The sequence below is a fragment of the Oncorhynchus clarkii genome, unplaced genomic scaffold (genome assembly GCF_045791955.1).
Source record: "Oncorhynchus clarkii lewisi isolate Uvic-CL-2024 unplaced genomic scaffold, UVic_Ocla_1.0 unplaced_contig_14021_pilon_pilon, whole genome shotgun sequence".
In the NCBI taxonomy this organism is placed as follows: domain Eukaryota; kingdom Metazoa; phylum Chordata; class Actinopteri; order Salmoniformes; family Salmonidae; genus Oncorhynchus; species Oncorhynchus clarkii.
This window is the reverse complement of record NW_027258665.1, coordinates 17,189-32,500: the sequence shown is the minus strand read 5'-3', so window position 1 is coordinate 32,500 and position 15,312 is coordinate 17,189. Positions and strand designations below refer to the sequence as shown.

The window sequence follows — 15,312 nt, the reverse complement described above, 5'->3', positions numbered from 1 at the left end:
TTTATCTGTGCAAACAGACATCACTGTACATATACAGTATAGTTGTTGGATTAGGTGCTGCCTCTGCAGTGGCTGGACGCCAGCTTTAACTACACAGCCGCTGTGATTCCAAACACACGTAGGTCACGTCCCAATCTGATTCATTCCTTTCCTTGTCCTCTTTCCTTGTCTCCGTCATCATTCCTTTGTAACCACCACAGATCTGAAAGACCTTGCCATATGAAAGCAATATGATGGAGATGAAATAGAATGTAATGAGTCTCTGTGGGGAAAACATCTGGGTCTCACACTGAGAATAACAAGGGAAAGGAAACAACAATAGGAAGCTGTAAAAGAGTCATTGGGATTCTGCCTAAATCATCGTCTTGACATGAAGCACTGTGGGCACAAGAGATCAGAATCTCACCAGCTGAGAACATGATTGGCAGACGAAGCTTAGAGACAACTGACACTCCCTGCCAATGTAGTTACCCTGGTAACCTTTGACAATTCCCCCTCTGGCTACATACAAATACAATAATACTCTGAGCAAAATTATGTCTAGTATGACTATAACTCACTATCACACAGGTAGTAGTTGTGGAATTGTTAGGTTAGATTACTTGTTGGTTATTACTGCATTGTCGGAACTAGAAGCACAAGCATTTCGCTACACTCGCATTAACATCTGCTAACCATGTGTATGTCACAAATATAATTTGATTTGATTTGAATATGTTATAATGTAATGAAGAAAATGAAGTTAAAGATTTATCCAAATTGAAAGAGAAAGTAACTTTAAAGTTGTCTTTCAGTCGAGACCTCAACGTCACCATGGGGTGGATCATCATTATCACAGCTATTTAATGAAACACATGACTGGGATGACTGAGAGAACTGATCCACCGTAAGAAGAATTTGATTGAAGAGCTCCTTGCATCACCAGTCACAGTACTAGTAAAAAGTACAGGTAATGATTCTCCATTTGACAGGATGTAGTACAGAGTACAGGTGATGATTCTCCATTTGACAGGATGTAGTACAGAGTACAGGAAATGATTATCCATTTGACAGGATGTAGTACAGGTGATGATTCTCCATTTGACAGGATGTAGTACAGGTGATGATTCTCCATTTGACAGGATGTAGTATAGAGTACAGGTAATGATTATCCATTTGACAGGATGTAGTACAGGTGATGATTCTCCATTTGACAGGATGTAGTACAGGTGATGATTCTCCATTTGACAGGATGTAGTACAGAGTACAGGTAATGATTCTCCATTTGACAGGACGTAGTATAGAGTACAGGTGATGATTCTCCATTTGACAGGATGTAGTACAGGTGATGATTCTCCATTTGACAGGATGTAGTACAGGTGATGATTCTCCATTTGGCAGGATGTAGTACAGAGTACAGGTGATGATTCTCCATTTGACAGGATGTAGTACAGAGTACAGGTGATGATTCTCCATTTGACAGGATGTAGTACAGAGTACAGGAAATGATGATTCTCCATTTGACAGGATGTAGTACAGAGTACAGGTGATGATTCTCCATTTGACAGGATGTAGTACAGGTGATGATTCTCCATTTGACAGGATGTAGTACAGGTGATGATTCTCCATTTGGCAGGATGTAGTACAGAGTACAGGTGATGATTCTCCATTTGACAGGATGTAGTACAGAGTACAGGTGATGATTCTCCATTTGACAGGATGTAGTACAGGTGATGATTCTCCATTTGACAGGATGTAGTACAGAGTACAGGTGATGATTCTCCATTTGACAGGATGTAGTATAGAGTACAGGTAATGATTATCCATTTGACAGGATGTAGTACAGGTGATGATTCTCCATTTGACAGGATGTAGTACAGGTGATGATTCTCCATTTGACAGGATGTAGTACAGAGTACAGGTAATGATTCTCCATTTGACAGGACGTAGTATAGAGTACAGGTGATGATTCTCCATTTGACAGGATGTAGTACAGGTGATGATTCTCCATTTGACAGGATGTAGTACAGAGTACAGGTAATGATTCTCCATTTGACAGGACGTAGTATAGAGTACAGGTGATGATTCTCCATTTGACAGGATGTAGTACAGGTGATGATTCTCCATTTGACAGGATGTAGTACAGAGTACAGGTGATGATTCTCCATTTGACAGGATGTAGTACAGAGTAGTACAGGTGATGATTCTCCATTTGACAGGATGTAGTACAGAGTACAGGTGATGATTCTCCATTTGACAGGATGTAGTACAGAGTACAGGTGATGATTCTCCATTTGACAGGATGTAGTACAGAGAACAGGTGATGATTCTCCATTTGACAGGATGTGATATTTTATTCCAGTCTTACGAACAGGGATCACTTATTGTTGTTGTGTCACTTGGGTTGTTGAATTAAGAGTTAATTTCATTATTTTTTATGTTTGATTATATTTTGAACATGCTGTAGATTTGAGGTCAACAACTTCTGCAACATGGGTGGTGGAAATCTCTTAATTGATGGTGAGATATTTTAATAATGTTTTATGATGACAACAGTTGTGTATGTATCTGTAACTTATTATCCTTTCACTGGTTTTGTTCTCATCTTTAGATGTGACGAGCACTGAGAAGAAGACAAACAGAATCTTTGTCTTGATGTTGATTCTCTGTCTTCACTTTGGACTGGTGAAACAGGTACACTAAGAAAAATATAACCTCACACTTAATATTTCATTGACCTAGTTTAGTTTATTTACCCTGATTATAATACATTATTTCAAATCAGGAAATCAAGTTGAGTAAACCAAAAGCCAATCAAATATTAATTCATAGAACCTTACATTTAACACCAGCAGTGTTCATAAAAAAAAAAAGTTGAACATGTACTCCTTTTACAGAGACATAAGAAGAGAAGATAGTGTCCCACTACTGTTGTTTCTAACCAGAAAAGAGAGTCCTTAAATGTTATGGGCAATGCCTGTGAATAGTCTTCATGTTGTTTTGACTACGCCCTGAGCTATGCAGAAAAAACTATTGTGGCTCATATCTTCGGCATCCTGCTTCAGGACTTGGGCGGTGGCTTTATGTTGTACTTTCATTGTGCACATTGACATAAAACAACAGACCAACACACAAGACTTAATACTCGTTTTCCTCACATTTAGCCTCACAAACAGGAAACTGCGTCCAATAAGGGATTGGTAAACAACTCATCACCCAAGTAGGAACCTGTTAGGTCTGTATCAGGAGAATGTCACTAAAGAATGTTACTGTTACAGAACAAGATTTTCCCACTGGACATGGCACCTGATTCCGTTGATGACATATACGATGGCTGCAGAGACGAAGCCTTTCAGAGGGTGGATGACTACTACCTCCCACATGAGAAAAACACCACCACTAACTTCAGAAGAGCCTGGGACATAGCAGAGAAACATGCATCCATTCCAACAGATGGTCTGCAGAAAGTGCATTCCGTCTCTATGTATTTGTACACAAATAACAAACCCCAACCTCCTTCTGAATCCATCTACATAGACTTCAACATAGCAGTTAGACAAGGCAGGTATGGGTATGGAACATCATTCCAGTACCATTCCCTGCACTTCTATCTGACTGACGCCATGCAGATTCTCAAACAAAGTCAAACAACATGTTGGACCACCTACCGTAGAACCAATGTAACTTTTGATCAGGAAGTTGTCAACAAAGAAATGCGCTTTGGTTATTTTGTCTCAAGTTCTTTACATAAGACTTTATACGATTTTGGAGACACATCTTGCTTTGAGATCAACACATGTTTTGGTGTTAACTTGACATATTACTCTGCCTATGCAAACGAGGGGGAAGTTTTGATTCCTCCCTATGAGGTATTCAAAGTGACCAACATCCAGACAAAGTCAGCAGTCAGTAACCTGTGGTGTAAAGTCGTGTACACTCTAAAGAGCACTGGGAAATGGAAGAGTGACCTGAATTGTAAAGCAATAGATACAGGCTACTGCTACATGAAGCTACTAACTATGTTCATTGTCACAATAGTGTTCATATATTTACAACACTAAAATAGTGATTTTGTCAGACAGTATAGGCAGCAGCTCTATAGAGATGAGATGACGACATGGAATGACATAATGAAGTCATAAAATAAAACCAATGTAACAGAAATATTTAATTAAAGTCATGTGAATAAATGTTGGTTAAAACGTATTAAGTGATAACAAGTAATGGTCAGTCACTACCATCATGGGACTTTTACTAAGAGTTTTATTATGTGTTACATCATTTAACCTACATAACGCATAGTGTATTGTTTAAAAAATAATACAACTATTTTTTATTGTCAAACTGAAACCAAACCAACCTCAAAAAGCACTAATCGCTCAGCACTACCTCCTATCGTGGAACCAAAGTGTATTTTGATCAGTACAAAATATCAGTTTCGGTACCTTCACTTTGAGCACTATAGGCAAGAAAATAGGCAGAGATTCATTTGGAGCGACGTCCTGCTTTGAGATCTCCACATGTTTTGGAGCTGACATATCACATTACTCTGTATTTACAGGAGAGAGAGAAGTCTTAATTCCTCCCTATGAGGTATTCACAGTGACCAACATCCAGAAGAAGTCACCAGAGAATAACCTGTGGTGTGAAGTTGTCTACACACTAGTGGCCACTGTAGTTTGGAAGAATTGAACAGCTCATACAGGCAACATAATGCTCTTTAATTATGTTCTGTATAGTACTGATCATCCCATCACCAATGTACAACGGGAAGTCATCTGAAACAAAGATTTCTTTCTCAGCTCTCAGGTGTAATGATCCTGTTAAATGGTTAATCTCGCATTACTTCCTCAGATTAAGAATACGATTATTTTTGTGAAATAAAAAATTGAATGTGATTTGTAATTTGATTATATTTTCAGCATGTGCCCTCCAGCTTTTGATAAATAAATAAAAAAATTGAGCATGATTAAATCCCATGTCCTATGTATCCACTACCTGTACATCAATTATAAAGATATTAATTTCATCTCACTTCAAGAAAATGTGTCTGTTCTTAGGTCATAATTAGAATGAACTACAAATATATTTAGATTTAAGGAAAGATTAAATGATATAGACAAAGGTAACCTGAAGCTTCATTGACTGTGCAGTTGGGCATCAGATTGCTATAGCATATGATGTGGTTAGCTGATCAATTTATGTTCCATATCTATCCAGGAGTTGTGAGATCTGGCAGGCGACTTCAATGTAGTCAGCCTGGAACGTAGCCTACCTCATTAGCGGGGTTGGATGAGGGATGGGAAGGGACTCAGTTACCAAGAAGCTTTCAGCAGCAATAATGTTGACTAGCAGAGACAACAGAGGTCATTGGGTGGCAGTGAACTGTCATAACATCTACTGTCTATTCACAGGTTAACTGTCATAACTACCTACTGACTAAACGGGTTCTTTTGACAGCTGTTTGCACTGAACTCAGCCTGATGATGACTGTGTCACACCTTCAAGACAGCCTCAGCCTTGATAGCAGGGGGTTTCTGAGGTGGGAAGACCACAAAAGTTACCTTGTTAGTGGGAAAGATATAAACAGAAGTCAGAAGTCACTCTGATGATTGACTGATGACTGGTATCGTTCCACATGTTATCAAATTAATAATATTTCATGAAATATTTAAATGGACAATAAGGATATTCTATTACATTCTATTGTGTGTACTTGTGTGTTCGTGCGCGCCTGGGGCTTTAGTGTTTGTGGTTTGAAGGGTACACTACTGTGTGTGCACAAATAACTAACCCAAACCCATCTACCTTCACTATATTTGAACAAAGATAACTAATCCAAACCCAGCTCCCTAGACTGTGTTGGAACACAGATACCTAACCGAACCCCATCTACCTAGACTGTGTTGGAACACACAACTAAACCCATCTATCTAGACTGTATTAGAACACACAACTAAACCCATCTATCTAGACTGTATTAGAACACACAACTAAACCCATCTACCTTGACTGTATTTGAACACAAATAACTAACCCAAACCCATCTACCTTTACTATATTTTAACACAGATAACTAACCTAAATCCATCTACCTAGACTGTATTTGAAGGCAGATAACTAACCCAAACCCATCTACCTAGACTGTATTAGAACACATAACAAAACCCATCTACCTAGACTGTATTAGAACACACAACTAAACTCATCTACCTTGACTGTATTATAACACATAACTAAACCCACCTATCTGGACTGTATTAGAACACACAACTAAACCCATCTACCTAGACTGTATTAGAACACATAACTAAACTCATCTACCTAGACTCTATTAGAACACATAACTAAACTCATCTACCTATGTCACGTTCTGACCATCGTTCGTGTGTGTTTTCCTTGTTTTAGTGTTGGTCAGGACGTGAGCTGGGTGGGCATTCTATGTTGTGTGTCTGGTTTGTCTATTTCTATGTTTGGCCTGATATGGTTCTCAATCAGAGGCAGGTGTTAGTCATTGTCTCTGATTGGGAACCATATTTAGGTAGCCTGTTTGGTGTTGGGTTTGGTGGGTGATTGTTCCTGTCTTTGTGTTTGTGGCACCAGATAGGACTGTTTTGGTTTTTCCCCACGTTTCTTGTTTTGTAGATTGTTGTATTTTCATCTTTATTAAAGATGTACAAAACTAACCACGCTGCATTTTGGTCCGCCTCTCTTTCACCAGAAGAAAACTGTTACAACCTAGACTGTATTAGAACACAGTTAACTGTCGTGTCTTTACTATCATTAATTTGAAGACACAGTTTTATCAAAGATTCCCTGTAATTAGTATAACGTGAACATTAATCGTGTAACTGTAATTAACTAGGAAATAGGGGACACCAAGGAAAGTATTCAGATTACAAAGTTATAATTTCCCAATATAACCTTTCAGATATTTTCATATCTGATCAATAGTCTTCTGATTAATGATTTATTTATTTTATCTCACGTTAGTCTCATTCCAAACATCGTAAATTGTTGGTTATCTGCACGAATCCAGTCTTGACTATGAGTCATCCATACATCAATAGTCTTAAATAATTTATTTATTACTAAGAAATTCACAGAAATGCATAAACAAATAGTAAATATGGTTACATGAAATGATAGAATGTGCCCGGTTGTCGTTCTTCGCGTTCAATGATGCCGAATTCCTAGCTGCAGACTAGTAATTAGTATCAGACTTATTCTTATTCTGTCGGTATCGATAGTCTAAGAGTTTTAACCACGTGGTATGGTTAAAAGATTCAGCAATGGTCTACAACATTTGTCCTCTTCCTAATGGAGAAAAACATGGTCTACTGATAATTTCTCAAAGTGGGGTTTTATCCAGAATGGCAGAAGAGGGCTGTCCCAGGATGTCTGACCCTAACTGGGCTCAGGGGCGGTCCCAGGATGTCTGACCCTAACTGGGCTCAGGGGCGGTCCTCTGATTTAGTTCAAATCAAAAGGGAATTGTATTTTTCTTCATTAAACAGTCCACAATCATATTACACCCTTATTCAACCAGTATCATCCTCACTCATTCATCTTATACAACAATTAGATGTAAACCTCATATCTGAGGCTATCATATAAACAGTGTTATGGTAATGTGGCCACACCGTCTCTCTTGAGCTTCCCAAGTTGTTCCAAACACACCAGTTCGTAGCTGGATTCTTCGCTGATCTTTTACACTTTCTCTGGAAGATGACATTTGTTCGTACCTCACGTTCTGTGAGGTGGAAGGATTTCCTTTGTCTCCATGAAAACCACCTCACTCCACCTCACTCTGCCCACAGTAGTCTGGTTGTAGTAGCAGAGAGTGGGGGATGGTGCTCGATGTACTCAAAGAGGGCAACATCATGACATAACTAACTCAAACACATCTACCTAGACTGTATTGGAATAAAGATAAGTACCCAAAACTCATCTACCTAGAGTGTAGTAGAACACATAACTAAACCCATATACCTAGTCAAACGCTCCCTAAACCACTTATGCGAGCAGGCCTTTCTAATTGACCTGGCCCGGGTATCCTGGAAGGATATTGACCTCATGCTGTCAGTAGAGGATGACTGGTTGTTCTTTATAAGTAATTTCCTCACCATCTAAAATACGCATGCCCCTTTCAAAAAATGTAGAACTAAGAACAGATATAGCCCTTGCTTCACTCCAGACCTGACTGCCCTCGACTAGCACAAAAACATCCTGTGGCGTACTGCACTAGCATCGAATAGTCCCCGCGATACGCAACTTTTCAGGGAAGTCAGGAACCAATACACACAGTCAGTTAGGAAAGCAAAGGCTAACTAGCTTTTTCAAACAGAAATTTGTGTCCTGTAGCTCTAACACCAAAAAGTTTAGTGACACTGTAAAGTCCATGGAGAATAAGATCACCCCCTGCCCACTGCACTGAGGCTAGGAAACACTGTCACCATCGATAAATCCACGATAATCGAGAATTTCAATAAGCATTTCTCTACGGCTGGCCATGCTTTTCTCCTGGCTACCCCAACCCCGGCCAACAGCTCTGCACCCCCCGCAGCTACTTGCCCAAGCCTCCTTCGCCCAAATCCTGATAGCTGATGTTCTGAAAGTGCTGCAAAGCTGCAAAGAGCTGCAAAACCTGGACCTGTACAAATCAGCTGGGCTAGACAATCTGGACCCTCTATTGTTGTTGCAACCTCTCTTTGGTATCATGCAAGATTCCTAAAGATTGGAAGGCTGCCCCTGTCATCCCCCTCTTCAAAGGGGGTGACACTCAATACTAAAACTGTTAACAAATCTATATCCATCCTGCCCTTCTTCGAAAGTCTTTGAAAGCCAAGTTAACAGACAGATAACTGACCATTTCAAATCCCACCGTACCTTCTCAGCTGTGCAATCCAGTTTTTGAGCTGGTCATGGGTGCACCTCAAGGTACTAAACGATATCATAACCGCCATCAATAAAAGACAGTACTGTGCAGCCGTCTTCATCGACCTGGCCAAGGCTTTCGACTTTGTCAATTACCGTATTCTTATCGGCAGACTCAACAGCCTTGGTTTTTCAGATGACTGCCTCGCCTGGTTCACCAACTACATCTCAGATAGAGTTCAGTGTGTCAGAGCCGGTTGTCCGGACCTCTGGCAGTCTCTATGAGGGTACGACAGGGTTCAATTCTCGGGCGGACTCTTTTCTCTGTATAAATCAATGATGTCGCTCTTGCTGCGGGCGATTCATTCATCCACCTCTACTCAGACGACACCATTCTGTATACATCTGGCCCTTCTTTGGACACTGTGTTAACAAACCTCCAAATGAGCTTCAATGCCATACAACACTCCTTTTGTGGGCTCCAACTGCTCTTAAATGCTAGTAAAACTAAATGCATGCTCTTCAACCGATGTTGACGTTCCTACTCGCACAAACGTGTTGGAACATGATGTTGGAAATGGAAATGCTACACCTATCAAGCAACACCCATATCGTATCAAAGCTTCCAAGAGGAAGATAATGAGGGATGAGGTGAAATATTTGTTGGAGAATGACCTGGCTACGCCAAATTCAAGCCCATGGAGTTCTCCTTGCATTCTGGTTCCTAAACCTGATGGTACATCCAGGTTATGTACGGATTATCGAAAGGTAAATTCTGTCACAATGCCAGATTCGTTCCCGTTACCCAGACTGGACGACTGTATCAACACTATTGGTGCTGCTAAGTATGTAACTAAGTTGGACCTCTTAAAATGTTACTGGCAGGTTCCGTTAACTTCACGTGCTTCTGAGATTTCTGCCTTTGTGACAACAGACAACTACCCACAGTACTCAGTCATGGCTTTTGGGATGTGAAATGCACCAGACACTTTCCAACGACTAGTTAACTCCGTATTAGCTGGCATTCCTAATTGTAGTGCATACCTTGATGACCTAGTGATTTATTCGTCTGAGTGGTCAGATCATGTTGACTCTCTAAAGGTAGTATGTGAACAGTTGGCAGCTGCTTCTCTAACCCTGAACTTGGCAAAGTGCAAGTTTGGGAAGGCTACTGTTACCTATCTCGGTAAAGAGGTTGGCCATGGACAGGTGCGCCCTGTTGATGCCAAGGTCTTGGCTGTAACTGCATTCCCTGCACCTACCACCAGACGAGAGCTACGCCGCTTTTTAGGGATGGTTGGCTACTACCGTAGCTTCTGTAAAAATGTCTCTGCAGTAGTTGCTCCATTGACCAATTTGCTCAGTCCGGCTAGATCATTTGTGTGGTCCCCTGATTGTAAGAGAGCTTTTGAATCTGCGAAAGCACTCTCATGTAGTACCGCTGTACTTGCTTGTTGTTGATCTTGTGAGTATTCATTGTAGTACTGTGGTCGCAATCCCTAGGGTTGCTCTTTTAATGGTGGGAGTGTTACGGATACAAGTATCCTGTGTGTGTGTTTCTTTTCTCTCCTTCTCCCCTCACAGGTGAAAATCATCACTCCCCAATCAGTCACCAATCATCAATCAGAAGACACACCTCCTCCTGTTTCCTACCCAATCACCGTTCCTTTCCTTTTGTTTAAAAAACCTGTCAGTTGTTTGCTGTGGAGCTCAATCTCTCTGTAAATGCCATGTCTGTAGATCTCTCTGTTTCACTCTCGTTTTGTATTGAGCTATCTTTTGTTTGAGCACCTCCATATCACTTTGTCCTCACCTGTGAGTATTGTTTTTGGTTATGGTGTTTGTGTTTGCTGGTGGGAAAAGGGGGAACTAAGACAAGTCGCCCATGGGCATACCCTACCCGTAGGTAAACTTTGTTAAATACCCTAGTTAGAACTGGGCGGACCACCCACTGTATTTTTGGTTAGTTAGTTAGCTGTTGTTGAAATAGGCTAGTCTAGCTTAGGGGTGTTTTTGAATACTTATTATTTATTTCCTTGGGTCCAGCTCAGCCCCTTTTCCTGCTCCCCCATTACTGTGTGTTTTCCAACAAACCCTGAGTTTGACAGTAGATTTCAGTAGTCGTGGTTATTTCGTTCTCACTTTTACTTAGTCACTATTGTAAATTGCATGAGTTATGTTACGGGTCTCATTACCACCCCCCCCCTAGACTGTCGTGCCAAAAGGGATTCGTAACAATCTTCAACTGATCGCTGCCAACACACGCCAGCCCGACTAGCTTCACTACTCTGGATAGTTCTGACTTAGAATATGTGGACAACTACAAATATCGAGGTGTCTGGCTAGACTGTGAACTCTTCTTCCAGACTCACATTAAGTGTTGTGTTCTGTTAATTACTGATGTCCCCTTTAAGGCGGGAGCACCCTTGGTCATGCGCAGTGTTCTATGTTATTCTGGTACTAACTCGTTTGAGTAAATGTGAAGCTCCAGTTCAATTGCTTGTATTCCGAGTCTTTCTTATTACATAAATAAGTACTAAGTGTTAAGACACTATATTAAGCATCTCCAATCCAAATGTAAATCTAGAATTGGCTTCCTAACAAAGCATCCTTCACTCACGCTGCCAAACATACCCTCGTAAAACTGACTATCCTACCGATCCTCGACTTCGGCGATGTAATTTACTAAACAGCCTCCAACAGTCTACTCAGCAAACTGGATGCAGTCTATCACAGTGCCATCCGTTTTGTCCGTTCTGTCTGCTCTAGTCTGCTGGCCCTCGCTACATATTCGTCGCCAGACCCACTGGCTCCAGATCATAAGTCTTTGCTAGTTAAAGCTCCGTCTTATCTCAGCTCACTGGTCACCATAGCAACACTCACCCATAGCACGCAGGTATATCTTACTGGTCATCCCCAAAGCCACCTTCCTTACAGTTCTCTGCCGCCAATGATTAGAGTGAATTGCAAAAATCGCTGAAGTTGGAGACTTATATCTCCCTCACTAACTTTAAGCATCAGCTATCTGAGCAGCTTACCGCTGCAACTGTACTCAGCCCATCTGTAAATAGCCCATCCAACTACCTACAATTTGTTAGGTACGCTATCCTTACTAATCAAATAGCATATCAATACAGCAGTTGGTTGTATGTACTGGTATGTTAGCTGGCTACCGAACATTAGTTGGCTACTAATACGTCAAACTTGACAGTATATTAGCTATATGCTATCTAACTAACTACCCAACATTTATTGACTTTATTATTCACGTCATGCTTAGCTACGTTGTATAGTCATTGTGTTCTCAATGGACATTGTTAGTGAAGTTGTAAGATGTCTAGCTAGTTATTTGTTAGCTATGCTAACAAGTTAGCAAGAAGTTGCCAAGAAACTGCATCAACTTCTAATAGACAAGCGTTAGTACACTCAACTCAATACCGTTCATTTACAGTATTCTAAAATGAAAGTATAGTATGTAGTATGTACTCATTAAGTATGTAGTATACAGTATGTAAGTATGGGTATTCGAACACAGCACTGGCTTCTTGAAATTAACTGTAACCTTCTACTTCCTCCTTTCAAGACGGAAATTAATAACATCGATAAAAAGAAGGCAATCACCTTTTCTGTTATTTTTCTACTAGTTTTGATGGTAATCTTTGCTTTGATCTTAGGCATTCCCCATTCAAATGTGAGATATTACATTTTAATAAAAAATAAAAAATAAAAAAAATGTTTGAATTGTTTGCTCCTACAGTAGATCAGTGTTCCCAAACTGTACTATGGGCTGCCATAAGTCTTATACATGGAAACCTTTCTAAAAAAATAACTGTTACAGGATGGAGAAACTCAGAATGGAGAAACTCAGAATGGAGGGATTCAAGATGGAGGGATTCAAGATGGAGGGATTCAAGATGGAGGGATTCAAGATGGAGGGATTCAAGATGGAGGGATTCAAGATGGAGGGATTCAAGATGGAGGGATGCAAGGTATTCTACCTCTAGACATGGTTCGTTCTTCTGTTGATGACAAATATGATAGTAAAGAGGTTTAATGTTATGGGCGGTTGAAAACATGTATCTCTACGATGAGTTAAACACTAATCCTCAATTCAATACATCCTGGAACATAGCAAAACCACACGCTATAACACATGGAGACAGTTTGAATGCAGAGCATTCTATTGCGATCTATTTGTATACAAAAAACAAACCAGGAACAAATTCCAAATCGATCTATCTGGACTACAACAAAGCAGTTTAAGAGGGCAATTCTGCATATATGACAACATCATTCAAGTACCATGCACTGTATTTCTACCTGACTGATGCCATTCAGATTCTTAGAGAAAGACAAGAGACATGTAAGGAAACCTTTCACAGAACCAACAAGAAGTTTGATCAGTGTTGTCAACCACGAGATCCGTTTCGGCACCTTCGCCACAAGCTCTTTAAGATCCGACTTAACCAACTTTGGGAATGTGTCTTGCTTTGAGATCCACACTTGCTTTGGTGCTGAGCTAACTTCTTACTCAGCCTTTCCTGAAGAGCGAGAGAAGTTTTTATTCTGCCATATGAGATTTTTGAAGTCACCAAAATCCAGAGAAAGTCACTAGTGAATAACCTGTTGTGTGAAGTAAACTAAAGAGCAAGGGAACAGACACTGATCTGAATTGCAAATACATTTTCAGTGGAGGAGAATCAAACATCATCAGAGCATCAGATACAGGCTACATTATTATGTTGATAACTACTGTATATTACTGATCATTACCACCTCTGCCAATGAGAAGTAGCCTAATCTGACACAACAGCTGCCCCAGCGTCATAGTGTAGAGATCCTGACCTTGTTCCAGGTCAGCTACATTGCAGACGCATGCCTAATCTCACACCTAGATAGGCTTTTACCAAATCAACTAACCACATCATTTAGAAATCTGATGCCCTACAGTGATGTCGATGACCTGGCACACAACGCTTGATTGATGCAATGCAACATCTGCAATGAATTCCGCCTTCACTGCAAGCCCTGTTATGGCTTGATTTAACCTGCAATGATTGCAAATCCTTCAAATCACCTCATATTCTTGACTGTCATGCCTAATGGCTGTACAAAGAAATGACACGTCAGTACTGGCTTTAAAGCTTCCTTCACATTACATGGTTTACAAAATCCTTCACTTGTATTACCTTTCACACTATGCAAGTCTTGACAGGATTGCATGTGTCCCATCATGTCTAATCTGTAATGAATTATATCAGACAAACTGACTCAATTGAACCTAAGGTCAGTTTGTAACGGGTTGTAAGAATAACAAGAGTGAGGAGAAAATAAAACTTGGAGGGCTCTCTGAGGCTGAGTGAGAGGGTTGGGTGAGAGAGCACTGAGAAGGGTTAGTCGTTTCCTGTGTTTTTGAGGTCACTGGCCGTACCCCTCTCAGAGTAGGAGTGCTGATCTAGGATCAGTTTGGCATTTTAGATCATAATGAATAAGGTAATAGGGACAAGGGATCCTAGATCAGCCCCTGAGCTCCGTACTGCTCAATCAACCAATCACAACCAGCAGAGAGAGTGGGAGGAGGACACAAAACATAGATGAATGATACAGCTACAGTAACAATCCTAAATACCATGCAGCCTTTTCATGGGAGGGATATTCTGTCGGTTTCATTAAGTACATTGTTCATCTGACAAAACTGGTTTGAGAGACTCAGTCAAGCATAACCGACACAGGTTGATAACACTATAGTCTGGTATGTGATTCTACCATGAGACTAAACACACGGGCCATGTCCGACTCCACATACTAACTAGTAGGCTGATGAAGATGAGGAAATACAATGTTTTACACTATGTGAAGAGTCATTCATTTCAGCCTTTTAATGTTTTTATTTATTTTATTTCTCCTTTATTTAACCAGGTAAGCTAGTTGAGAACAAGCTCTCATTTACAACTGCACCCTGGCCAAGATAAAGCAAAGCAGTACGACACAAACAACGACACAGAGTTACACATGGAATAAACAAACATACAGTCAATAATACAATAGAAAAAGTCTATATGCAGTGTTTGCAAATGAGGCAGGATAAGGGAGGTAAGGCAATAAATAGGCCATAGTGGCAATATAATTACAATATAGCAATTAAGATTCTTAATCTAGTGTAATTCACTACATGCTATTGAGGAAGATAATTGTCACTTCAGACCCAGATTATAATTAGCTGATAAGATAAGTGGATAGACTGTAGAAGACACATTGTCATTAGCATGCTGGACTAGGCTCACCCATACTATTTGTTGCTTATTGCATACATTTTATCTAGACTACATTGTAAATAGCGTAGTAATAACCAGACAGATAACCATGTAGCGTAATATTAATGTAAGAGATCCAGCCGGCTCACCAGGCTCCATTCTAAATAGTATGCAGTATGATCAGAACACAGTAGTTATGGTC

The 15,312-nt window shown here is 40.3% G+C and overlaps 1 protein-coding gene and 1 pseudogene across 1 annotated transcript; both read left to right on the top strand.

Annotated features, from left to right (window-relative positions):
* Positions 1-3,242: 3,242 nt before the first annotated feature.
* On the top strand, positions 3,243-4,040 carry LOC139398041 (ecto-ADP-ribosyltransferase 5-like). Its single transcript, XM_071144288.1, has one exon. It carries the CDS (start codon positions 3,243-3,245, stop codon positions 4,038-4,040), a length of 798 nt encoding a protein of 265 aa, XP_071000389.1.
* Positions 4,041-12,695: 8,655 nt separating this feature from the next.
* LOC139398042 (ecto-ADP-ribosyltransferase 5-like) lies at positions 12,696-13,622 on the top strand (annotated as a pseudogene).
* The last annotated feature ends 1,690 nt before the right edge of the window (positions 13,623-15,312 follow it).